This window comes from Petromyzon marinus, chromosome 34, assembly GCF_048934315.1.
Source record: "Petromyzon marinus isolate PM22_M1 ecotype Great Lakes invasive population chromosome 34, UKy_Petmar_22M1.pri1.0, whole genome shotgun sequence".
Classification (NCBI taxonomy): Eukaryota; Metazoa; Chordata; class Hyperoartia; order Petromyzontiformes; family Petromyzontidae; genus Petromyzon; species Petromyzon marinus.
In genome coordinates, this window is record NC_133700.1 from 2,053,356 (window position 1) to 2,077,595 (window position 24,240).

At 51.3% G+C, this 24,240-nt stretch overlaps 1 protein-coding gene across 1 annotated transcript in view; it reads right to left on the reverse strand.

Moving 5' to 3' along the window:
• The window catches only part of LOC116948568 (angiotensin-converting enzyme-like), a 42,387-nt gene that overhangs the window by 10,504 nt on the left and 7,643 nt on the right, over window positions 1–24,240 (reverse strand). Inside the window, exons 3-16 of the mRNA XM_076071606.1 lie at window positions 23,789–23,888; window positions 19,564–19,707; window positions 17,717–17,908; window positions 17,330–17,427; window positions 15,217–15,389; window positions 13,554–13,780; window positions 9,715–9,862; window positions 8,663–8,761; window positions 7,400–7,522; window positions 5,733–5,944; window positions 5,206–5,342; window positions 3,047–3,205; window positions 1,850–1,934; window positions 16–159 (exon numbers count right to left, since the gene is read on the reverse strand). Of these exons, the coding sequence (XP_075927721.1) occupies window positions 16–159; window positions 1,850–1,934; window positions 3,047–3,205; window positions 5,206–5,342; window positions 5,733–5,944; window positions 7,400–7,522; window positions 8,663–8,761; window positions 9,715–9,862; window positions 13,554–13,780; window positions 15,217–15,389; window positions 17,330–17,427; window positions 17,717–17,908; window positions 19,564–19,707; window positions 23,789–23,888 (2,041 nt within the window). The remainder of the gene's footprint in view (window positions 1–15; window positions 160–1,849; window positions 1,935–3,046; window positions 3,206–5,205; window positions 5,343–5,732; window positions 5,945–7,399; window positions 7,523–8,662; window positions 8,762–9,714; window positions 9,863–13,553; window positions 13,781–15,216; window positions 15,390–17,329; window positions 17,428–17,716; window positions 17,909–19,563; window positions 19,708–23,788; window positions 23,889–24,240) is intronic.

Here is a 24,240-nt window from a genome sequence, read left to right on the forward strand (position 1 = left end):
TTCAATCGCTCGAACCGTTGAGCCGGGCGGCCTCGTTGCTCAGCTCCACGTAGCGCGTGAAGTCGCTCCTCATCTTGCGCCCGGAAGCGTTTCGCCATCCCTCCCAGTACCAGAGGAGCTCCTCGTGGTCCTGCGACTTGGCCATGGTGAACGTGATGTCTGCTCACACGCGGCAGGGGGGCACGGTCGGACGGGCACGCGAACAGGTGGGGCACACGGTCAGAAGGGGGCACGCGCACAGACGGGCACGCGGACAGAGTGATCTGGTGAGAATAGGAGGTTCATGGGTCCTTCCAAGGGGAAAAAACCCAAGTCATCATGAGTGCGCCCTCCGACCACTGTGTTGTGTTTCTCAATGTCAAAACTTTCGCAAAATCGAAGTAGAAACCCAGCGGCCGCCCACAACAGGCACTTTCTCAGCCCTGCGGACTCAAAGGGAAACTCATCCCAGCTCGCTCGCTCAAATGAGGAGCAGCCGTCGGGCAGGATAACAAAGGCAGTGGCGCCTCCGTGCCAGATGTCGAGCCACGTCTAATTCTGGGCAGCCAACGCGCTTCCTTCACCGCTCCGCACGTGCCGCACACGCACCACAGATCCCAGACCCCTTCTCCCGGCGCCGCGTCTCCCTCCTCTCGCTGTCCTGTCTTCGTGTGCCGTGCGCACCCCAGCACCCCCACCGCGCCCCGTGCAGACGTGAGCGGCGACATCCTCGCAAAGAGGTGCGGTGCTCATCGGAGAGCGGAAAGCCGTAACCGCCCGACTCCTCCGTCGTGCCGTGTGACCGCCACATCGTGTGCACGGTGCTCTCGGCTTCCTTCGTTTCCCGTCGCGGTGAGCTGTCTCGTCGCCGACAGAAAGCGTCGGATTTGAATGACGCGGCAGCGTTGCCAAGCCGGGTGATGAAAACGGCAGGATCGCGAGTTTTAAGACGTCTTGACCGGACATCAATTTCGAGAGCGAGCCCGTGCACGAAGAAAGTCGTTTCATCATGTTAGAAGTCATCCCGTGTTAATGGGGTTTAAAAGCTGACAGCTTCCTGCTTAAATTGGTAGGGATGGCAAGCGTGCAATAAGACCCATTGTGGAGCAATCCAACACAAACTAAACAACTATTGAACAAAAAAAAACTGTAAACGATAAAAAGTGAAACTCTATTTTTATATTACCAGGTAAGGCCCACTGAGCTATGTAGCTTTTTTCAGAGACGATCTGGCCACAAATGATTGCTCAACGAAGTGGCTTATCACGTGGACATTTATAGCAGCCAAATACTCTAAACGCGTGATTGTTTTTAAATGTGGAGGGAAAAACCGGAGGACCCGGAGAAAAAAATCAAGCGACCACAGAGAGAGAGTAACACGCAAACTCCAAATATACAACAGCAGGCGTCAGGGTCATGATCTAACCCACGACCTTCTGTATACCAGGTGAGGGAGTTAACATCTTCTAACCACCGTGATGATGATGAGAGAGAGAAACACGCAAACTCCAAATATACAGCAGCAGGCGTCAGGGTCAGGATCGAACCCACGAACTCCTGTATACCAGGCGAGGTAGTTAACATGTCCTAGCCACCGTGGTGATTATGAGAGAGAGACACGCACACTCCAAATATACAGCAGCAGGCGTCAGGGTCAGGATCGAACCCACGAACTCCTGTATCCCAGGCGAGGTAGTTAACATCTCCTAGCCACCGTGGCACCCCAAACACAGCATCCATCACATTCCCTCAGCCAGCCCTGACCCATTCACAGAATTAACGACTCGATACCGAGCACTGAGCACAGCTGGCGTGAGGAATCGTGATACGGGTCACGTTAGTGTCTGCAAGCCCAGCCAGGGTGCCTTACCTGGGTCCAAGGGATGGCACTTCTCTTCCCGGCAAACTTCTGCAACGCTGTACGTCATCGCCATCCTCGTCGTGATCTCATTGTACTGCGAGCACAGAGTGGTGACGGTGCGTGTGATTATAATAATTAATAATAATAATAATAATAAAAACACATTCGTTCATTGCTTATTATTGCGTTCCGTCCGTGGACATCGCGGATTCTGCATCAGCTTTCTCTGTTCGCCATCAATACGCGCCATCTGCCTCACAATGGACGGCAATGATCCCGTGACGCTGTTCGGAGGGGAAATAAAAGAGTTGGTCATCACGGTCCAAATGTGAAATTACGACACCGCAAATGACGACATTGGGGAAAACGCCACGGCAATCCTCGGCCGCTCCTGCGAAAACCCTGCGAGATGCTCCTGAAAAAGACTTGAGTGAGGGCAAGGCATTCCTGGGTAAACATAACCGTGACTTGATCAAATAAACTTTAAAAAAACAACCATTCCTTTGGATGTTGATTAACTGTGAGCAGCCAAGTATGCGTACTGCAAATGATCTGCGTACTCTTCTTAGATTAATATATGGTGCATACAAAATGTTTGATGATGTATGTACCTTGTGTTAACCTAAGAGTATTATTACGTGCACACATTACGTATGTTGAGTAACTGTGCATAACCCAACTACTAATAGGTGTCCATTATAATTTATGACTCCATTAACCCCTCTCTGGTCTTCGCACCTGATAGACTCACAGTGATGACATCACTTTCACCCCTCTATTTAAGACCGAAACGGGAGGAATTCTCCACTTCTCTGGCTGTCGCCTGATGAGGCTGGTTGTAATTACCAGCGAAACCTCGTACTCGAATCGGAATTGTTGTGGGTTTACTCTCCAATACACCGGTGTGCTGAACTAGTAACCAATTGGCACGTTTTGTTCACGTGACGAACCTTACTAATTGGCTGTGTCGGGTGGTGGCGGCTTTAACGACGCATTTATATTTACGCGATCTTCCCCCCCAAAAAACCCTCTAATATGGATAACATTGGTCGCGAAAGCCTACGTCTTAAACAAATCAAATTGAATGCAACGAATATTTTTAGTGTGCTTTGGGCATTGATGCAGCAGTTTGCTGAGAGCGCTCTACGTTTGAAGACGAGGACGACGAGCAGGAGGGAGGACGCTGTGCCCACCGGACGGACTCACCTCGTCGAGTTTGTCAACGGGCAGGGCGGCCACGCCGATTTGACCGATCCTCTTGAGTTGCCGCTTGATGCCCTCGTCCCGGAAGTTGCGCCAGTCGAAGCCCTTGGCCCTGAGTCCGAACTCCACCGAGTGGTTGGCCACCTGCAGGCTGGCCAGTTGCTGCGCGAGGCGACACCGCGCGCGCGCGCGCACGCCACGACATGTCAGCCGTGCAGTAACGATAATCGTAACGCCCTGTATCCAACACTGGGAAGTTTGGCCAAATTCCATGAATTGGGGTGTTTTTTTCCACAAGAGAGGTTTTTTTTGGGGTTCACACCGGTGTGCTGGTACTCGAATTGCAAATGTTGTAGTGGGTTTACTCTCCAACACGCCGGTGTGCTGAACGAATTGGAATGTTTTGATTACGTGACGAACCTTACTAATTGGCTGTGTCGGGTGGTGGCGGGTTTTAACGACACATTTATATATTTACGCGATCTAACTAAAAAAAAAACCTCTATCATGGGTAATATTGGCCGCGAAAGCGTGTCGAGCGGGTATTTTTTTCTCTTCATGAGGGAGTAAAGTAGAGTGCCCATGGGGATAGCACTCGAAGGTCCACACAGAGAGATGCGAGAATCAATTATCCGTACTGGCGTTTCCCGGCAACCACGCAGCCCAGCGATGTTGATAGTCGCACAAGTCCGCGCGATCGATGGACCCTCTTGGGTTGTATCACCACGTGTTGTTCGACACGAAGACCGACGTTTCACCCCACAACGCCGGGAGCTTCTCCATGAACTGAATTGACGCGGTGACAACCCAAGATCACATCAGAGAGCAATACGGCCAGAAACCCCTATGCAGTTGTCAATGAATCCACCACTCCCTCAGTGTCCCCTTCAGAGGCAATACTTTTGCTTCTAGCCGGGCGGTGGTGGCCATGCGCGTGGCCTGTCATCCAGCACTGTGGAGGCGAGGGCTGGCGGATAGCACAAACGTGGTCGCCGAGGTGCTATAACTCTGGCTCGCCAACAGGCAGAATGGCACAAATTCAGTCTGGCCTCCGATAACGCGGTAGCTGCGTTCCTGAAGTACGCCGCGCTATGGAAAAACCGCGTTGTTGTTATTAATCGTATATAATACAGGGCAAATCACAGTCTGCTATAACACGTGAGATGCGTACGCATCTTGATTTGAAGCTTTCGTGACTGCAGGAATCCATTCTCTTTGGTTCTTTCGGTAAAGTCACGTAGGTAGAAAAAATAAAAAAAAATAAAAAATATATCACGACGTTTCGATCGCAACGCAAGCGATCGTCGTCATGCTGTGTTTATTCCTGGTTCAGCAGTCCTACTGCTTGATTATTTTTTCTGCCTGAAGATGATTGCTTGTGTTGCGATCGAAACGTCGTGATATATTTTTATTTTTATCGTATTTTTCTACCTCTGTGACTTTACCGAAAGAACCGAAGAGTATGCGCACGCATGCTGAACAAAGACTAAAAGCGCGTGGGTGGCATCCAGAAGCATCCAGCAGCATCCCGCCTTGTGCGATGCCGCGCTTATTCCTAATCGCGCGACATGGTCATGTTCACTAAATCGCGTCATATCCAATTCGCATCCGCGTCATAAAACACGTGTATCCCCAAATACATTCATCGCGTTACATATCCAGTTCGCGCGTTGAAAACACGCGTGACGGGAGAACGGACTGTACGGATTCCACCGGCCGTCTGTACGAGCGTTTCCTCCGCGCACGCGCGGCTTGTCTCCAGGTGCTCCCGTTTCCTCTCGCACGTGCAAATGCTCACTAGCTGGCAGCGCTTGGCCAAATGTTGGGTGCCGGCTGCCTTCCCGCTCGCCCCTGATTCCCCGCGCCTCTGAGTTGCTCTCTCTCCCCCCCCCACGACAGTGAGCGAATACTTTGCGGCCCGTGCATTACAAGTCGACAATTATGATTTTACGCCAAAGACCCATCTCTACGGAGTTGCGACGAGACGTCTGCCCTGCCGCCCGTCGCAAGGAGGCCCCCCCCGTCGTTCATCTGGCGCGGGTGCTCGTGGGCGTGCGTCAAGCCGCGTCCGCGTGGGTGCGTGGTCTGGTGGGACCCCCACGAGGAGGACACCGCTGAGGTCAGGAGGCTCGCGCGGGGCGCTGGCCTGCGCCGGTTCGCACCACGAGCTGCTCGTTCTCCTTCGTGATGTTGGTGTTGAGAGCCCATGAGGCCTCGGAGAATGCGTTCCACTGTTTCTCGGCGGTCACGCTGAACTCCTCGAGCAGCGCTGCCGCCTGACGCTCGTCCACGTTCTTGTCTGCGCGACACAACAAGGACGAGGTCGCTGAGCCAGGCAGACTCGGACGATATTAAGCCGTGGCCTTAAGGACTCACAGGCTGATTTTAAGCAACCACCGCAGGTCCCGGTACGTACAAGCCAAAGTCGAGTGGTTTTAACCGGGTGAGAACTCGAGAAACCAGGAAATGCAAGAGTGACCCCGGTTAAATAAAATGACAAAAAGCCCAACAAAGAAAGCACAGCAATAACGATGTGTTTGTGACATAGCGCCATTTCAATGTGGCACCCCCAGTGGCAGCTCTCCCTGTGCGCAGAAGGTGGCTCAGCACCTGGCATGCCGGTAGGAGGGGGGGGTGACGGCAGGGGGGGCGACAATTGCTCGGTGTGCACAAAGAATCGGGGACCAACCCAGGCTCCCGGGGTAGTCGTCCGGCACGGGGGGTCTCCAGTCGTAGTCGGGCCAACCGAGCACCTCCCCGTTGCGAGCGTTCTCCTCCCGGAGCCACTCCACCACCGGCTGGAAGTACTCGACGAGCGGCAGAGCACTCAAGGCCTCGGCGCCGGTCGCCTCGCGCAGCACCTCGGGCCACGGGCGGCTGGAGCCCGCCTGCAGGGCTCGCCTGGACAAAGGTGGCTCCGTGAAGCCCTTAACAGACTCGTAGGCGGATGCCGGCGCTGGTTGGCGAACGCCTCGCGACGGCGGGTGGGCGCGTGACGCACCGAGTGGCCGGTGTGCTCAACCGGCCATGCGCAGGCCACCCCTGTCTCCCCGGTCCTGTCGTTTAGCCACTGCGGCAGCCAAGTTAGAATTTGTTTTTGGAACGGCGGGTGAGTTGATCTGAGCGAGGCTCAGAACTGGTACGGACATCACTTGTTAGCTGTGTTGTGAACCGACGATCCCGGTTCACGTGGCGCGCTAACCACTATCCGGCACACGCACGCACACACGCGCAACGACACAGATGAACCCATGCAGCCCGCACAGGCCGTTGGGGCAATTGCTGTTAGCGAGGAACCCTATAAGACAATTTCGCAGGCGCGCATTCACCAAAAAAGACACAAATCACTAAACGATTTGTTTCGTGACATAGCACCGCATAAGTCGCGCGTCTCAGAACAGGGATGCCTGCCACCCCGAGTGGCAGGCATCCCTGTGGGCACGCAAGGTGGATGCAGGGAATGCTGGGGCTGGACTCTGCGCCGCCAAATCTCCCTTTGGCCGCCCGAGTTCACTCTGCTCGGCGGAATAATCACTGTGATCATGGCGAGGGGAGGGGGGGGGGGTGCCCAACTCCCCCTCACACAACAGCTCTTCCGTTCCCACCCCGGCTAGAGCCGGGCTCTGGGGCGTGCCGAGGCATCGCAGGTGCGTTCCTCGCTACGCCGCGAGCAGGGGAGACGGCGACGACGCGGCGGAGGTGGTGGGGCCCCACGCTAGACGGAGGCTTGCGCGGTTTGCGGAGTAGGGAAGTCACGACATCGCCACCTCCTCCTCGTTCATGCGGGGCCCCCTAGTGTCCTGCACGTGCAGCTACAGCTTCTCCTCCGGTCTTCACCGCAAACTGAATTCACGATGGTCATGCGCGAGAGTTGTCTCACAGCCAACAGTGTTGACACTACAAAACTGACAGCCATAAACTACGTTTCTTTTACCAGGTAAAGCCTACCACTGAGCTAAAAAGCTCTTTTTTTTTAGAAGCAACCTGGCTATCACAAACAGTAGTTCAACGAAGTTGCTTATCACGTGGAAATGTATAGCAGCCAAATACTCGTGATGTCAATTCTAAATGTGGAGGGAAAATCCGGAGGACCCGGAGAAAAATCGACGCGAACACGGGGAGAGAGAGACACCGCAAACTCCAAATATACAGCAGCAGGCGTCAGGGTCGGGATCGAACCCACGCGCTCCTGCGAGATGTTAACCCCCGTGACCTGCATGGCATTGGAAGGCCGTCGCCCCCATGTCCTGCGTGGCTGGGTGGGTGTAGCGACCCGCTCCTCGTGCACCCGCATTGGCATGGCTCGCTATGCGGTGTGTGTGGGGGGCGTGCGGCATGCTGAAGACGACGACGCACGCGAGCAGGCTGCCGGCCTCCACGGAGCCGTGGATGTCGCACGTGTGCAGGGACCCCGCGTGCCCCGCGGCCGTGCACAGCGCCTTGTGCAGCTGGAACTGGAGGATGAAGCTCACGAAGTACCTGCACGCGGGCAGGACGGCAGGGACACCGAGGTCTCCGACTGCTGCCGGGCGGCGTCGTTGCCACACGATTAACGTCGGCTTTATCGCCATTGCCACGGCCATCGCCGTGATTGGCGCCGCAGGAGCTTCTGAGGATCGAAGAGGCTTTAAAACTCCACCCCAGGCTTTTGCCGCTCTCCGGTGACCGTGCGTGTGCCGGTGGATTCACCGAGGAGTCGGAATGTGCCGGCAGTGACTTCATCATCGGCGCTTTCTCCACCACACGGGCGCGCGCCGGATCCGGGACATCGTTGCACATTGCCTGTGCATTTCAGTGATCAATGTACCATCAACGATCAATGAATCCACCTGCACGTGGCACCTGAGACGACCAACTCAATCCGGGGTGGCATTTACAGCCTCCTCAGAGACCACCTGTGATACTTTGATGTTGAAAAAGACTGGCAGAGATATGATATTGGCATTTAAATCGTATCGCAATGATAGAAGGAGACTGCATCGAAGCTGGACCCAAAGAGTGAGCAACGTAGAAACAAGAGAAGGGTGGCACATCGAAGAAGACAACCCGATGATGCAGGCAGTGATGAGAAGGAAAGTGGCACTATGTGTACACGTGTGTATGATGGACAACAACAGGAACAATAAAAGTGTTTCATGGAACCTCCTTCTGCAAGTATCAAAATATACGATAGGTTTTCCCTTTTCTGGCAATAAAACAGTTTGTGTTAAGATGTTAAAACACCAAACTGAAACCTTTTGCAAGGAGTCGTGTCTGCATTAACCACTTATGCTTGTGGTTAAAATACAGATTAAAAAAAAACACGCTCTGACAGTATATGCATTGCAAACCTATTCTGATATTCTATTAAAAGTGTTGTTGTTGTTGTCGTTCGTAAAAATGGAAGGAAGCGGACAGAGAAAAAAAAAAGACCTGAACAGAGACTGACGACGACATCACAAGAGATTGGTGCCAGAGTGACGTGGCCATTACTTAAGCGTACTGGCACAAGGCAGAGAGGAAAGCGGAAAGAGATGACGAACTGTGCAGTGCACACCTACGGGGGCTATCTGCCCATGCAGCGCGATGAGCATGACGACAGAGCTCACCTGCGAGTCGCCTCTGGGAGAACCGCGTTACCTGATGTAGGGAGAATTTGCCGCGACGTGGTATTTGGCGCCGGCATCGAAGTCCTCCTCGGTCCTGGGGACCCCGGGGCAAATCCCCTGGTACTTGGTCCTGCAGGATGAGCGAGCGCATTCGGGGGTGGGGGTGGGTGGGGCTCAGAAGTGACCCCCACGTAGTTCCACAGCGGCGGCGTGGTGACCTCCTCACCTCTTGAGATAATCAGCCCAGCGGGGGGTTGTGTCTACACGACACAGAGCCGTGTGAGCCAATTAACTGGGCCCTCCATTCCAACACTCTGCACAGAGGACTGGAGGGAGGGAGGAAGGGAGGGCTGCCACCTTAGAAGGTGGTCGTACGTCATGGACGATTTTTTTTAAATATAATTTGTCAACCACTATTCTTGACGTACATTGCATTTAACGTAGATGTCACACTTCATTTGTATACTGTCAACGCCGTTTTGCCGAAGGGAGCCACTCTGTGTGTGTCACAGCGGAGACAATTTATGTCTCACCCCCCCCACAACCCCCTCCAGAATGTGAAACGACTCCACCAGCTCCGCGAGCCTGTGGAAACTCCACCTCCGACTAAAATAAGTAACATTTAAAAAAAAACTTTTTTCAACACGCTTTTATGAAATGTACCGTACTAGTAATGGAAGAACTCCACGACTCCAGGAAGTGGCCCCGAAGCTTGCCACAACGTAAGGGGGCCGTGGTGATTTACAGCCAATATCAGTTGACAGTGGACAATTAGAGCCAAGCCGAAACATAACATATATAAAAAAGAATGTTTAAAAATACATATTTTTAAGATAGAATATCGTATTGTCATCAGTATGACATAAGTATACCAAGTTTGCAGTCGATACCACATTGGGAAGTGGGTTAAAATTGAGTTACAAGATTTGAGGATACAACAACGACAACAACAACGACAACAACAGAGTGAGTTAAATGAAAGCGTGTACAAACAACGACCGAGGGAGACGCGTAGGAGGGACGCCTACCCCGTGACGCTCGCCCTGTGGGACCTAATGCCCCCCCCCCACCTCCCACCCCTACCTGAGGTGCCACCAGTCGTGGTTGTATCGCCCGGGAGGGGTGTGCCCACTGAACACATCCCAGCGCCACTGGTCGACGAGGAACCCGAACGGGAGGAAGGCGATCTTCCCCAGCGCCATCCACAGCAGGAAGTTGATGTCGCTCTCTGCTGGCGCAGGGCCGAGATTAGGACTCGACAGGTTGGGACTCATCAGGTTAGTGACAGGTTGGGACTCATCAGGTTAGTGACAGGTTGGGACTCGTCAGGTTGGGACTCGTCAGGTTGGGACTCGTCAGGTTAGCGACAGGTTGGGACTCGTCAGGTTGGAACTCAACAGGTTGGGACTCGTCAGGTTGGGACTCCTCAGGTTGGGACTCGACAGGTTGGGACTCCTCAGGTTGGGACTCGACAGGTTAGGACTCCTCAGGTTGGGACTCCTCAGGTTGGGACTCATCAGGTTGGGACTCGTCAGGTTAGGACTCGACAGGTTGGGACTCGTCAGGTTGGGACTCGTCAGGTTGGGACTCGACAGGTTGGGACTCGTCAGGTTAGGACTCGACAGGTTGGGACTCGTCAGGTTAGCGACAGGTTGGGACTCGTCAGGTTAGCGACAGGTTGGGACTCGTCAGGTTGGGACTCATCAAGACAGCGTCAGGTTGGGACTCGTCAGGTTGGGACTCGTCAGGTTGGGACTCGTCAGGTTGGGACTCGTCAGGTTGGGACTCATCAAGATAGCGTCAGGTTGGGACTCGTCAGGTTGGGACTCGTCAGGTTGGGACTCGTCAGGTTGGGACTCGACAGGTTGGGACTCGTCAGGTTGTGACTCATCAGGTTGGGACTCGTCAGGTTGGGACTCGTCAGGTTGGGACTCGTCAGGTTGGGACTCGTCAGGTTGAGACTCGACAGGTTGGGACTCGTCAGGTTGTGACTCATCAGGTTGGGACTCGTCAGGTTGGGACTCGTCAGGTTGGGACTCCTCAGGTTGGGACTCCTCAGGTTGGGACTCGACAGGTTAGGACTCGTCAGGTTGGGACTCGTCAGGTTAGCGACAGGTTGGGACTCGTCAGGTTGGGACTCGACAGGTTAGGACTCGTCAGGTTGGGACTCGTCAGGTTGGGACTCGTCAGGTTGTGACTCCTCAGGTTGGGACTCGTCAGGTTGGGACTCGTCAGGTTGTGACTCCTCAGGTTGGGACTCATCAGGTTGGGACTCGTCAGGTTCGGACTCCTCAGGTTGGGACTCGTCAGGTTGGGACTTGTCAGGTTGGGACTCATCAGGTTGGGACTCGTCAGGTTGGGACTCATCAGGTTGGGACTCGTCAGGTTGGGACTCGTCAGGTTGGGACTCCTCAGGTTGGGACTCGTCAGGTTGGGACTCAACAGGTTGGGACTCCTCAGGTTGGGACTCGTCAGGTTGGGACTCATCAGGTTGGGACTCGTCAGGTTGGGACTCGTCAGGTTGGGACTCATCAGGTTAGCGACAGGTTGGGACTCATCAGGTTGGGACTCATCAGGTTAGCGACAGGTTGGAACTCAACAGGTTGGGACTCATCAGGTTGGGACTCCTCAGGTTGGGACTCGTCAGGTTGGGACTCGTCAGGTTGGGACTCGACAGGTTGGGACTCGTCAAACCAACTAGCGCCAAGGTTCTGCTCCACCTGTTTTTCTATGAGTCACTTTTTACGATATGTTATAATTTTCTAAGATGTTATATGTTATAAATACGCTATCATTCACAATGTCGTAATTTTTTTTTACAATATGTATTACATGTTCCATCACATCGTGGTTATTAATACATACATTTCCCATAGCTTTGTACTTTTTTCCCATTTTTATTTAATTGTTTTTTGTGCTTTACTTGGCACCTTGGATTAAGGCGTTGTATACATCTACACAAGATAAGCCTGCCAGACGTGTTCTAATCATCACAACGTTATAATCCACAACACATATTGATGGCAGTCGCGAAATAATTCATTGGTTACCCGAACTACCAAAATCACGTCATATAAACACGTGCCGTTAATTCCTCCGGAAGGGCTTTGCGTCGCTAAGAGGAACATCGGACATTCGAGACAGGCCAGCCACACCAGCTCACTCCGCTGACCACCGCAAACTTCCACATCCTACAGGGCATGTCCAATAATCTGCTTTTCTTACCTAGAACCATCGGGCCGAGCGCTGTTTCTCTGTAGCCGCATCATCATCTGGAACTTTCTCCCAACGCACATTTGCAGTATCCAAGCATTATCCACAGTCAAGCAGTGACTCAAGGCTCTCCTGTTCGGGGCCTTACCAATTCTATCTCTCACCTGTCCAGGCGCTCACCTGTCCAGGCTCTCACCTGTCCAGGCTCTCTCCTGTCCAGGCTCTCACCTGTCCAGACTCTCACCTGTCCAGACTCTATCCTGTCCAGGCTCACACCTGTCCAGATTCTCACTTGTCCAGGCTCTCATCTGTCCAGACTCTCACCTGTCCAGGCTCTCACCTGTCCAGATTCTCACCTGTCCAGGCTCTCATGTGTTCAGGTTCTCACCTGTCCAGACTCTCACCTGTCCAGATTCTCACCTGTCCAGGCTCTCATCTGTCCAGACTCTCACCTGTCCAGACTCACCTGTCCAGACATTCACCTGTCCAGGCTCTCACCTGTCCAGGCTCTCACCTGTCCAGACTCTCACCTGTCCAGGTTCTCACCTGTGCAGGCTCTCACCTGTCCAGATTCTCACCTGTCCAGACTCTCACCTGTCCAGACTCTCACCTGTAGAGATTCTCACCTGTCCAGGCTCTCATCTGTCCAGACTCTCACCTGTCCAGGCCCTCACCTGTCCACACTCTCACCTGTCCAGACTCTCACCTGTCCAGACTCTCTCTTGTCCAGGCTCTCACCTGTCCAGGCTCTCACCTGTCCAGGCTCTGACCTGTCCAACTGTCACCTGTCCAGACTCTCACCTGCCCAGACTCTCACCTGCCCAGACTCTCACCTGCCCAGACTCTCACCTGGCCAGGCTCTCACCTTTTCAGGCTCTCACCTGTCCAGGCTCTCACCTGTCGATACTCTCACCTGTCCAGACTCTCACCTGTCCAGGCCCTCACCTGCTCAGGCCCTCACCTGGCCAGGCTCTCACCTAGCCAGGCTCTCACCTGGCCAGGCCCTCACCTGGCCAGGCCCTCACCTGGCCAGGCCCTCACCTGCCAGGCTCTCAGCTATCCAGACTCTCACCTGTCCAGGCCCTCACCTGCTCAGGCTCTCACTTGTCCAGACTCTCACCTGTTCAGGCTCTCACCTGTCCAGGCACTCACCTGCTCAGGCTCTCAGCTATCCAGACAGACGTATTTGGGACTTGGAGCTCTGACTCCACGCCTCCGAGTTCGCGATCGAACATTGCCTCTGATTCTTGAAATATGTGGTCATTATGAATCGTGTTTATGAACATTATTCCATTTGGTTCTCAAGTCAGGTCAGTTGATGGGCTCAGCCCGGTTATTAAATACTGCACACAAAAAAATAGTTCTGCACTTGATTTGATTAAATGCCAACTCTGAAAATAAAATGTATCAGTTTGTCTGTCATGCAACCAACATTGCTCTGAAATGCAGAGCGGGTGGTAAAGTGACCTCTGGCATGCGAACCAGCGGTCACTTCAAGGAATCTCAGAAGTAGCTCTGTCACAGCCACTTCTGTGGGCCATGTCCTCCCATTAAAGAGGGTTGCATTGCTCTGTGCGAGTTTCGAATGGATACTCCTTCTCACGACGTGACACGTATAGCATAACTTGCATAAAATTGGGAGGGAAAAAATAGTGAAGATTGGCACAGACCAGAAAAATCACAGCGTTGCTACGAGTGAATACGCTTGCCTGGATCCTCGACGTAGCTGGGCTCCAGCAGCCCGATCTTCTTCAGGTGACGCGGCGTGGCCACGGACAGCGCCATGACGTCGCCGATGGCCTCGTGGAAGCCCGGGTTGGCTCCGCGCCGGAACGGCACGGGCTGCTCCTTGTACTGCAGGAAGTACTGCACGTGACCCATCTCGTGGTGCGCCCTCACCAGGTCGGTCATCGTCACCGACGTGCACTGCTTGATCCTGCGGAGACGGAAGCCACGCGTGGCCTGGCTCACGGTGGTTGGAGTGGCCGGGGTGGCGGTGCGATGGATGAGTGTGGCTGAATGAGTGGACCATATTTCACGTAAGTCAAATTACAGATTGACTTTCAGCAGATATATATAGAGAATGCGTGTAATTATCCGATAGCCATAATGTTTATTTACATTGGCAAAGGAAGTGATGTGTTTTCCTGCAGCTTTAACCCATTTGTGATGTAGGCATACTGAGACAGAATCTATTCGCGATGCTCATGAAGCTTTACATTTTAAAGAACGGCATGCAGAAGGAGATATCACAGAACTTATTCTGAAATTATTTCAGCTGACCTCTATACTACCTGGCCTGCCACAGATACATTTTGGTTGCATGATAGTCAAAAATAAATTTTGATTTAAAGCTTTTGTGACTGCAGTAATTTATATTCTTAGCTCTTTCGGTAAAGTCACGTTGAAGGGAAACAATAAAATAATAAAATATATATATAACAATAAAAATTCTCACGACGTTTCGACCACAACACAAACGGTCGTCATCAGGTGTGTACCTTAAACATGGTAGGACCAACACCTCGGCCGTGGCAGATCACTGTTATAATTCAGTAGGCTCACATGACATTGACTTCTCCAATACAGAGGTTCTTTGTAAGCCATATGGCTACCATGAGAGATTCGTTCATGAGGCTATCCACGTATACAAGCACAGAGACAATTTCAACCGAGAAGATGGATTCTGGCTTAGCAATCATTGGAAAGATTTGATAAACCATTTCAGGTCTTAATTGATTGTTCACGCTTACAGTGGCTTTCAGACAGCATACATTAATTTTTCGTCTCCCCCCTCCTCTTTTCAGAACATAGATGGACTAGTCCTTCTAAATAAACTGCCAAATCGCTGCGCGTGGCGCTGACGTTTTTTATAAATAAATAAATACGCCGTTTAAAAATAAATACATATATGCAAACCGACACACCTGATGACGACCATTTGTGTCGTGGTCGAAACGTCGTGAGAATTTTTATTGTTTTATATATTTTATTATTTTATTGTTTCCCTTCAACGTGACTTTACCGAAAGAGCTAAGAATAGTCAAAAATAAGTTTTGAATCGTCAGAAATGGAATAAAGCCACAGTGGAAAGCCATATCCAGTTTGTTGGCGGTTTTTTGTGCTGTTATTGGTGACCATCAGCTCACTGTGCTTGAGAAGCTAAGAGTGGAGTGTAGGGCTCCCTCAGCCACCCGGTTGTGGAACAGCTGGTGCCAGGTTGGCCCGGCAAGGCTACCCGTGGTAATTCTGGACTGAGCCCACTTGCCCGATTCGAAAGAGCCGATAAGGGCTCCGTTTCCCAGTCGGCCGTGGGGAAAGCGGCATCGATTAATTCGGCAGCACCGGAGTACGTGGCGCCCCGGCACTCGCCTGAAGTCCTTGCGGTTGTAGAAGTCCCAGGCGGAGGCGTGGCACACGACCTCGCGCCCGTCCGCGGGCTTCTCCAGCATGGAGCCGTTCCAGAACTCCGGGGGCATCTCCATGAGGCCCAGCGAGGTGAAGAACTCCTCCGAGACGCGGAACATGTGTGTGGTGTTCCACCCCTGAGCCGCCCGATACAGCCCCCGGTGGGAGTGAGGGGGCGGGAGGACAGCAGCCTCGGGTCACCCACGGTTTGCGAGATGTTGACTACCTCGCCTGGTAGACAGCAGGTCGTGGGTTCGATTCCAACCCTGACGCCTGCTGCTGTATATTTGGAATTTGCCTGCGTGGATGTGGTCGCGTGGATTCTTCTCCGGTTTTTCCCTCTGTGTTTAGAATCAACACGCGTTTCGAGCGATTGGCTGCTATAAATGTCCACGTGACAAGCCACTTTGCTGAGCTATCATTCGTGGCCAGCTCGCTTCTGCAAAAAAGATCTATATTGCAGTTCAGTGGGCCTTACCTGGTTAATTAAAAAGAGTTTCGTTTCGTGCCGCTTGAGGCGTGTGGTGGCAGCCTCTCCGTGGTCCAGTGCGAAGCTGGCGCTTAGATAGAGGGCTTTGCGATTCACCCCTCCAGCGGTTAGATTAATATCCAGTGATTCGTGATCATCTTTTTTATTGCAAGAAATACATTTATACCTCTCTTTTCACTGCCTTGTTTACATAGTTCGTCATTATCCCTGCCTTGTTTGTGCATATCAATGTTCTTCATCAGCCTTAAACGTAACCTTGGTATACAGTTTTCACTTCACTCACGTCATCCAACAAAATAATGCACTCTTCCACACGATTCGACGTGCTCGTTGCGGGTCCAAGCATCGATTTCGTTTGACGATTCGACCTACTGTAACAGACCGAATCCCCCAAGAGACGAAGGCCGATGTGCTCGGCTCTCGCAGTGGCACCGCGTCCAGGTCGCAGCGTCCCTGACGATGAAGACCGTGCGTCTTCTGCTGATCTCTCCTCGTAAGCAACGGCGTGGAGATGGGTGGCTCGTACAATCTTAAGACTCCACCCCCTCCCTCCTAGCACCACCACCCCATCATGTGGAGCGCCACGGTGGCGAGATGTCAACTACCTGGCCTGGTATGCATGAGGTCGTGGGTTCGATCCCAACCCTGATGCCTGTATATTTGGAGTTTGCGTGTTGTCTCTCTCTCTGGATTTTTCTCCGGGTCCTCCGGGTTTTCCCACCACATTTAGAATCAACATCACGCGTTTAGACTATTTGGCTCCTATACATTTCCACGTGATGATAAGCCACTTCGCTGAGCTATGATTTGTGGCCAGGTCACTTCCGAAAAAGAGCTACGTAGCTCGGTGGGCCTTACATGGTAGAAAAATAAATGAAGACGAAAGAATAAACCTTATGATAAAATCACACGAGGAAGCTAAGCAAATGATGAGCCTGGACAGGACTTAGATGGGTGACCACCATGCAGGAAACAGCCGTTATTGGGATATACGCTGTCAGCAGAGGTCAGTGCAGCATAAACCATTATTGTACTGTACTATGCTCCAGCATCTATGATCTCCGCCTTCGTCAGCCTGCGCTGACCAACGTGGTGGAGCATGGTCATATAACGCCCAAAACCCACACAGCATGGAAGGGCCTTCATTCAGCAGTACATTGTGACAATGGGCTCGACATATATAGAGTCTGTTCTCCTATAACGCCACGATGTTTTCATAACGCGAATTGGATATAACGCGATTGAGTGAACAGAACTACGTCACAGCGCGCGTAGGAATAAGCGGTTGTACGGCTGCCTCGGCGTAGCATCGCACAAGGCACTGGGATGCTGCTGGATGCTTCTAGATGCTACCCACGCGCCTCGGTCTTTGTTCAGCCTGCGGACGCATCACACGTGTCATCGCAGACTGTGCCTCACCCCTATATTGTATATTATTTATTCTAACGCGATGTTTCCCATAACGTTCTTCGGGAGCGCAACTACCACCGCTTTATAGGAGAACTGACTGTACATCAAAAAGCAACGGTGTCCTGGAATTCGGCTGAGCAGGGTCTCTGCCGGGAGAGAGAAAGGGCAACGCTCTACCTGCTCCACCATGGCGCTGGTGACGTCCACGCTGGTCTTGCCGGGGTAGGGCACCACCAAGTCGTAAATGCCCTGCCACTGCTGGGCCCACATGTCACCTGGGGCAATGGTGGGGGGGGGGCGGGTGAGAAAGGGGTCAACAGGGGGTTCGAGAGGGAGAGGGCTCGTGAAGCCGCTGCGGTTTCACGCGTCGCACACACCGGAGGACGCGGAGGAAAATCCACGCGACCACGGGGAGAGAGAGAGAGACACGCCAAACTCCAAATATACAGCAGCAGCAGCAGGCGTCAGGGTCGACATCGAACCCACGACCTCCTGCGTACCAGGCGAGGTAGCTAACATCTCCTCGCCACCGTGGCGCTCCACGGAGCCGCGGAGCAAACCCACCGAGCAGGTGCGCGGGAATGGGGCCGCGCAGATTGACGAGCCGCTCCCCGTAGCGCCGGTGCAGCCTGCGCCGCACGTAGGCGTGCATGTGCAGGTAGAGGGGCCGCAGCTCGTCGTAGAGGCGCTCCAGGTCCGCCCGGAACGTCTCCGTCTCGTAGACGGAGCGCCAGAACTCGCCCGTGTCCGCGAAGCCTGCAAATGGCGCGTACCGCAGAGACAGTCTGTCAACCCCTACCCACCCAACAGTGACCACGTAAAGCCCCGCGAGGTCCAGGGTGACAAGAGGCGATAATGGCTACAACCGTGCTGATGAATCCTAACAAGGATGAAACCGGAGTACTCATTGACCTGCTGCTCCTGCTGCTGTCTAAAATAATAAGGCCACGCTGTTTTTTTTTTTACTTTTGAGTTGGTGGACTTAACACAAGGCTGTGTGCGGTATGGACACGCAGTCCAGCGATGTCACCTGACGTGCAAAACTAAATGAGCGCGGTGTAAAACTGGTAACGGCCACACATCCCGATGCTGAAATGTGACCTGGAAATTACTCAACGGGGATCATTCATGGCAGCAAATTCGCCCCTCTACCGCGCAAAGTTGGTAGAACACTCCTGAAATAAGAATGCCAGACACGATGGGAGGACCGATATAACGGTCACAAATCGTGCCACTTGCTATGTAGAAATCACCTTTTGGGTGTACAGGGCGCCTCCAGCCTGCGCTCACTCTTCCGTCAAATGAGTTTCGTCATCATTCACGGGAAAGCGTTCTAGATTTGCTTAAATCCCGCACCCACAGCCACTCAGCACGCTCCACCATGGGCTCCAGGTGTGGAGATTGAGGGCAATGTTCACGGTGAGGGAGGAGTAACATCCAGTTTTAAAACGGACCCGTCGATCAAGATAAACACACATTTGGAGGATATTTTATTATTACAAAAGCCAGTTTGGCCGATTCCCACCCAGATCGCTCGTTCGCTATTGCAAATGCAGGCTGAATGCGTGCGCGCTCGAATAACAGCGGGAAAACATAAATGTACCCTCGCCAAGTGCGTCTCTGCACGGAGGTATTCCTGCGCTGCCCAGAACTGAAACACTGCTTGATGCATCTCCACTGCCTTCTGCATTTAAGGGATTTAAAAAGATACACCCTGGAGGCATTCTTACCCATTCATGCAAATCTAATTGCATTGGGTATAAGCTAAAACTAAACTGAAGCATATATTTTTTTTATTTTACCAGGTAAGTCACACCGAGCTACGTAGCTCTTTTTCAGAAGCGACCTGGCCGCAAACGAAAACTCAACGAGAAGTGGCTTATCACCTGCAACTGTAAAACAGTCAAAAACTCTAAAACGCGTGTTTATAAATGTGGAGGAGAAAAACCCGGACGAAAATCCATGCGACCACAAGCAGAATATGCAAACTCCCAAGTATAAAGGCGTTACGGCCAGGATCTGACCCACGACCTCATGTATACCAGGCGAGGCGGTTAACATCTCGCCACCATACAAATACGAGCTCTATTGCGATCGCATTGGGTGTCTTATTCCCCTACTGCGTGCCCTGAGCCACAAGTGGCTCGAGGCCAGCATTATCTTATCGAGGATTTTATAGAGCGCTTTTGTCAAAGCGCTTTACAAGAATTAACAACGGCACATCAGTTACTGGCTTACGGGGAAAGGGGATGGGATTTGAGTGCTGGGGGAGAGGAAGGCAGGAAGGAGGATGACGAGAGGGAAGGGAAGGACGAGCTTAGAATGATCGAGCGGCGAAGCTGCGCAGGTCACCTCCGAAGGGGGCCGGGGGGACACGGCACCGTAGGGGGGCGGGGAGGGGGGCACCGTACCGTCGGCGCGCGACGCCTCGTTGCTGAGCTGGACGAAGTGCGCGTACGGAGCACGGAGGGGGCGTCCCACGTCGGTGCGCCACCCCTCCCAGTAGTAGAGCAGCTGTGTGTAGCTTCGGGACGTGGCCATGATGTGGTCTAGTTCTGAGCGGCCACCGCAGACGGCGTGACCTCAGTTTAACGCGGAGTAGTGGGAGGCTTTCGCGACCAATATCGTCCGTGATAAAGGGTTTTTTTTTTTTTCCGTTGGGTTAGATCGCGTAAATGCAGGGACACCTCTACTTATGAACATTTGACTTACGAACTTTCAGAGATACGGACAAACCTGTCCGTATGTCAAGTTGCCTGTTCGGGTTGCGAGCCGTAAGTTCAGATGGCGGTGGTGGCATCTACATCTGCAGAACATGAATAACCAGTGGCATCTACATCTACAGGAGATTATACAACTTTTAAAGCCATTCCCCGTGTTTAGTGTACATGCCGTACAACATGTTTGGAATCGACTTACGAACAGCCCTCTGGAACCTAACTCATTCGTAAGTAGAGGAGTACCTGTATACATGTCATGAAAGTCGCCACCTATCCGATACAGTCACTTAGTAAGGTTTGTCACGTTAACAAAACATGCAACATCGCCCCCTACTGTGAAAAAAAACCTTGGCAAGAACCCTCCAGCGAAAATGAGTGGAGACTCGGTGCCAATTAGTGAGTACTTTGCAACACATCGGTGTGTTGGAGAGTACACCCACAACAAGTACAATTCGAGTACGATGTTTCGCTGATGATAACAAAATCAGCCTCATCGGGCGACAGGCAGAGTTGTGAAGAAACTCCTCCTGCTTCGGTCTTCAATAGAGGGGGGTAAATGTGAAGTCATCACTGTGGGTCTATCAGGTGCGAAAACCACAGGGGGGTTATTGTCATCATATAAGTTACAATGGATCATGTTAATCTAAGAAAATGCATCACCTATTATTGGTTGGGTTATTCGACAAAAACTCAGCCCACTAGGGCTTTACATTGATTAATGTGCGATTCATAATAGAGCTGGGCCGCACTAATTATCTGAGCAATTGTGTGTCGTTAAGAAACCCTCAACCACCCAACAGCCAATCAAATGTCATTGCCACGTGTATAGGCGTTTACACGCCAGTTATTATTTCGGACCACCGGTAAAGTTGAAGAAGAATCCTCATGACCCAATTCAGCAAACAGACACGACGGCGTTTCGCTTGAAACTAGAATAAGCATCACCAGGACAAGATGCAAGAAGTAAAAATATAAAAATAAAATTATCACGACGTTTCGACTGCAACACAAGCAATCATCATCAGGTGTGAAAACCACAACAAGAAATTTTGAAAAAAAGTGGCGTTTTTTAACGTTAGCACCACGGATAGCGATTTGACAGTTTGTTCAGATGGACGAGTAGGACCAACACCTCGGCCGTGGCAGATCACTGTTATAATTCAGTAGGTTCACATGACATTGACTTCTCCAAAACAGAGGTTCTTTGCAAGCCATCTGGCTACCATGAGAGATTCGTTCATGAGGCTATCCACATATACAAACACAGAGACAATTTCAACCGAGAAGATTAATTCTGGCTTAGCAATCATTGGAAGGATTTGATAAATCATTTCGGGTCTTAATTGGTTGATCACGCTTAAGGTGGCTTTCAGACCGCATCCATTATTTTTCGTCTCCCCCCTCCTCTTTTCTGAACATAGATGGACTCGTCCATCTGAACAAACTGTGAAATCGCTATCTGTGGTGCTAACGTAAAAAAACGCCACTTTTTTTCAAATTTTCTTGTTGTGGTTTTCACACCTGATGATGATTGCTTGTGCTACAGTCGAAACGTCGTGAGAATTTTATTGTTTTATGTTTTTTTTATTTTATTGTTTCCCTTCTACGTGACTTTACCGAAAGAACCAAGAATGAGAATGTACGTTTTAAGTAAAAAAATGAACATTGCGGCAAGCACTCGCACTGGAACTGCTGTGGATAGTATTTTGTCTTTTTTTGTTTAAATACCGTGGTCAACTTTCCAACATCTTCTTTGGCTCATGGTCTCGTTTGAATTCGATTCCATATTCCCTCAATCGAGGACACCACAATTAGAACGGTTTAATTATCTTGCCTTTGGTCGTTGTCACGCTGCACTTCTGAATACGTTTTTTATTTTATTTTATAAAGCACAATATTGACGATAATGAAAACTTCATGGGACCTTTTTTGGCAGCATCAATGTATCAAAAATAAGAAGAGGTGTTACCCTTTCTGGAAATAAAACAGGTGTTAAGTTGTTCAAACACCAAATAAACCCTTTTAGCAAATAATCAAGTTCGCACTAACCACACACTTCCTTTCGTTTTGTTTTTCCACAGATTTGTGACTTATTTTACTTGACTGGATGGCAAGCAAATTGACGGTAGCATGATTTGAATCTGTAGAGGCAATGTACGGATATTTCAAAATAAAAAAAGGTTTAGGAATAGGTTTTACCCTTTTAACTGGCACAAAAACTGACACCTTTATTCAAGGCATCATGTTTGCAATGACCACAACACAAGCAGTCAAAATGCAAACAAAAAAGACAACTCTGATAATAATATGCACTGTCCTTGAATTTGATTGGTCCACACCCGAGACAGCTTTTCTTAGAGCCTAGTCTCCATTGGTGTTGGACCAGAAGACGCCAAAAGGCGTACAACTCAAAAACAGCGCACTATCAGAGTATTGAGGGCTCGGGGTGAGCATTAACATTATGAGACCTCCTTTGCCAGAAACAAGATATATATAAAAAAAGGTTGTTTGTGGCCCCTGGCCCAAATTTCACTACAGTGTAAAATCCATTTAATGTAACAATTGTGGCTTCCAGTCAAATATGTTCTCAGTGCACGACTGGCATGCATAGTCTCCTGGGCTAAGGCTGGGTGCACCATTCCATAAACCGGGGCTGCCTGCTGTTCGACATCATTGCGCTCATTATCCTTTGGTTTCCATGCCACGAAAAAAATGTGCTCACGAAAATTGCAATAATTACCGCACCATAATCAGCATTATTAACGGGCCAAATGTCATTTGGTTAATGCGCAGGCACAGTGCAGCTGACAACCATCATGGGTGGAATTGCGACAGTGTGCGCCTCATTGGATATTCCCTCTAGCCGTTTTGAAACCGCCATGCCAGCGGGCCTGAGATGCTTTCGCTACCCGTAAGAAGACGCACAATCTTCTAGATCGGAGGCCCTCTTTTCTAGATCGGAAGCCCTCTCTGAGGCGCCAGGAATGGGCATAGCCTCGCTCTTAGCCGCAGATGACAATGTCAGCCAAAACAATGGGCATTCAGAATTCTTGGCTAGCCATGGAACAAAGATGGTCACTGCATCGCGCGCTTTCAGACGCGCATCTGCGGCCGTCTGGAACGCTCTTCCTTCCTATATTAGGAAGCCACTGGAGCTATGCACTTTTAAATCTAGATTGAAAACTCATTTTTTTAGAACTGCTTTTGTTTTTAGTTTGTTGTCCTTCCCTGCATCTCCAATTAGCACGGTTGGCGACGAACGGTGCAAAAGAAGTTCAGCATACATGCATACAGATGATCCAAAATGAGCCGAACCTCGTTTTATTCCAGAAGACAATCAGGGCTGAGTCTGCACAGTTCTTGTATGGGCGACCATCACGCGTAAATAAATAGGGCTCATGTTGTCAGCAGAGGGCAGCGCAGAGGGCAGTGCCCGTCGTGGGGAAGTATGGTCAAAAAAACCCCTTGACCCGCATGGTGTGGTGAGGACCTCGTCCAGCAGGGGATTGACAAAAGGGGCCGTACATGAACGGTGATGAAGAGGATGACGGAGCAGTGGGTTTGAAAACCCAGCTGCTGGTTGTTCACACAGGGCTGTGTGTTGGCCAGCGGTAGCACCAGTTCTCAGTGCCAATTTTCTCACTCGTTATTTTCCGGAATGCTGCTGGGGTTTGGCTAGGAATTGTGTTTTTTTGGCGTAAGGCACCACCACTCGAGGAAAAGCAAGACCCATCCATCATAATCATCATAAATCATTGTACCCGACATTCCTGTAACCCTACAAGGACAAAACATTTATCACGAGGACAAAATAAGGCGAGATCACAGTGGCTTGCTGTCATCATTCCCGGAACAGCATTCCGGGCTGTTGCAGCTGAATAAAGGGCTGCTGCTACTGGTGGTGGTGGTGCTTCACCTGGCTCCAAGGGGAAGCAGTCAGGCCCTGAGCTGTGGCCCGGTTTGCACACTGCCCCTGTGCTGTACGTCGTCTGCATCTGCAGAATGACCCGGTTCAGCTGCACGACAAACGGCGACGAGAGCGGTGAGAATGTATTGTGTTTGTTTGTTATCGAGACGCCCTCCACTCCGGGGCATCTCTGAGCGCTTGACACGCTGACTAAGTGGCTTGCCTGACATCTCAACACATTCGAAAGGGCATGCCCGCTTGACAGCCGTCCCTGTTTGACGTTAAGGCGACGCAGCACCTGGCCCGCAAGCGGGGCATTCGTGTGCCAGTAGGGGGCGATTATTGCTCAGTGCAATCTCAATTGAGTAGAAATCCACATTCGTTGCCGTTGGACCACATTTTTAAAATTTTGCGGAATATTTTCACAAATTTGCGAATAAACAGATTCTCGTCGCCGGACG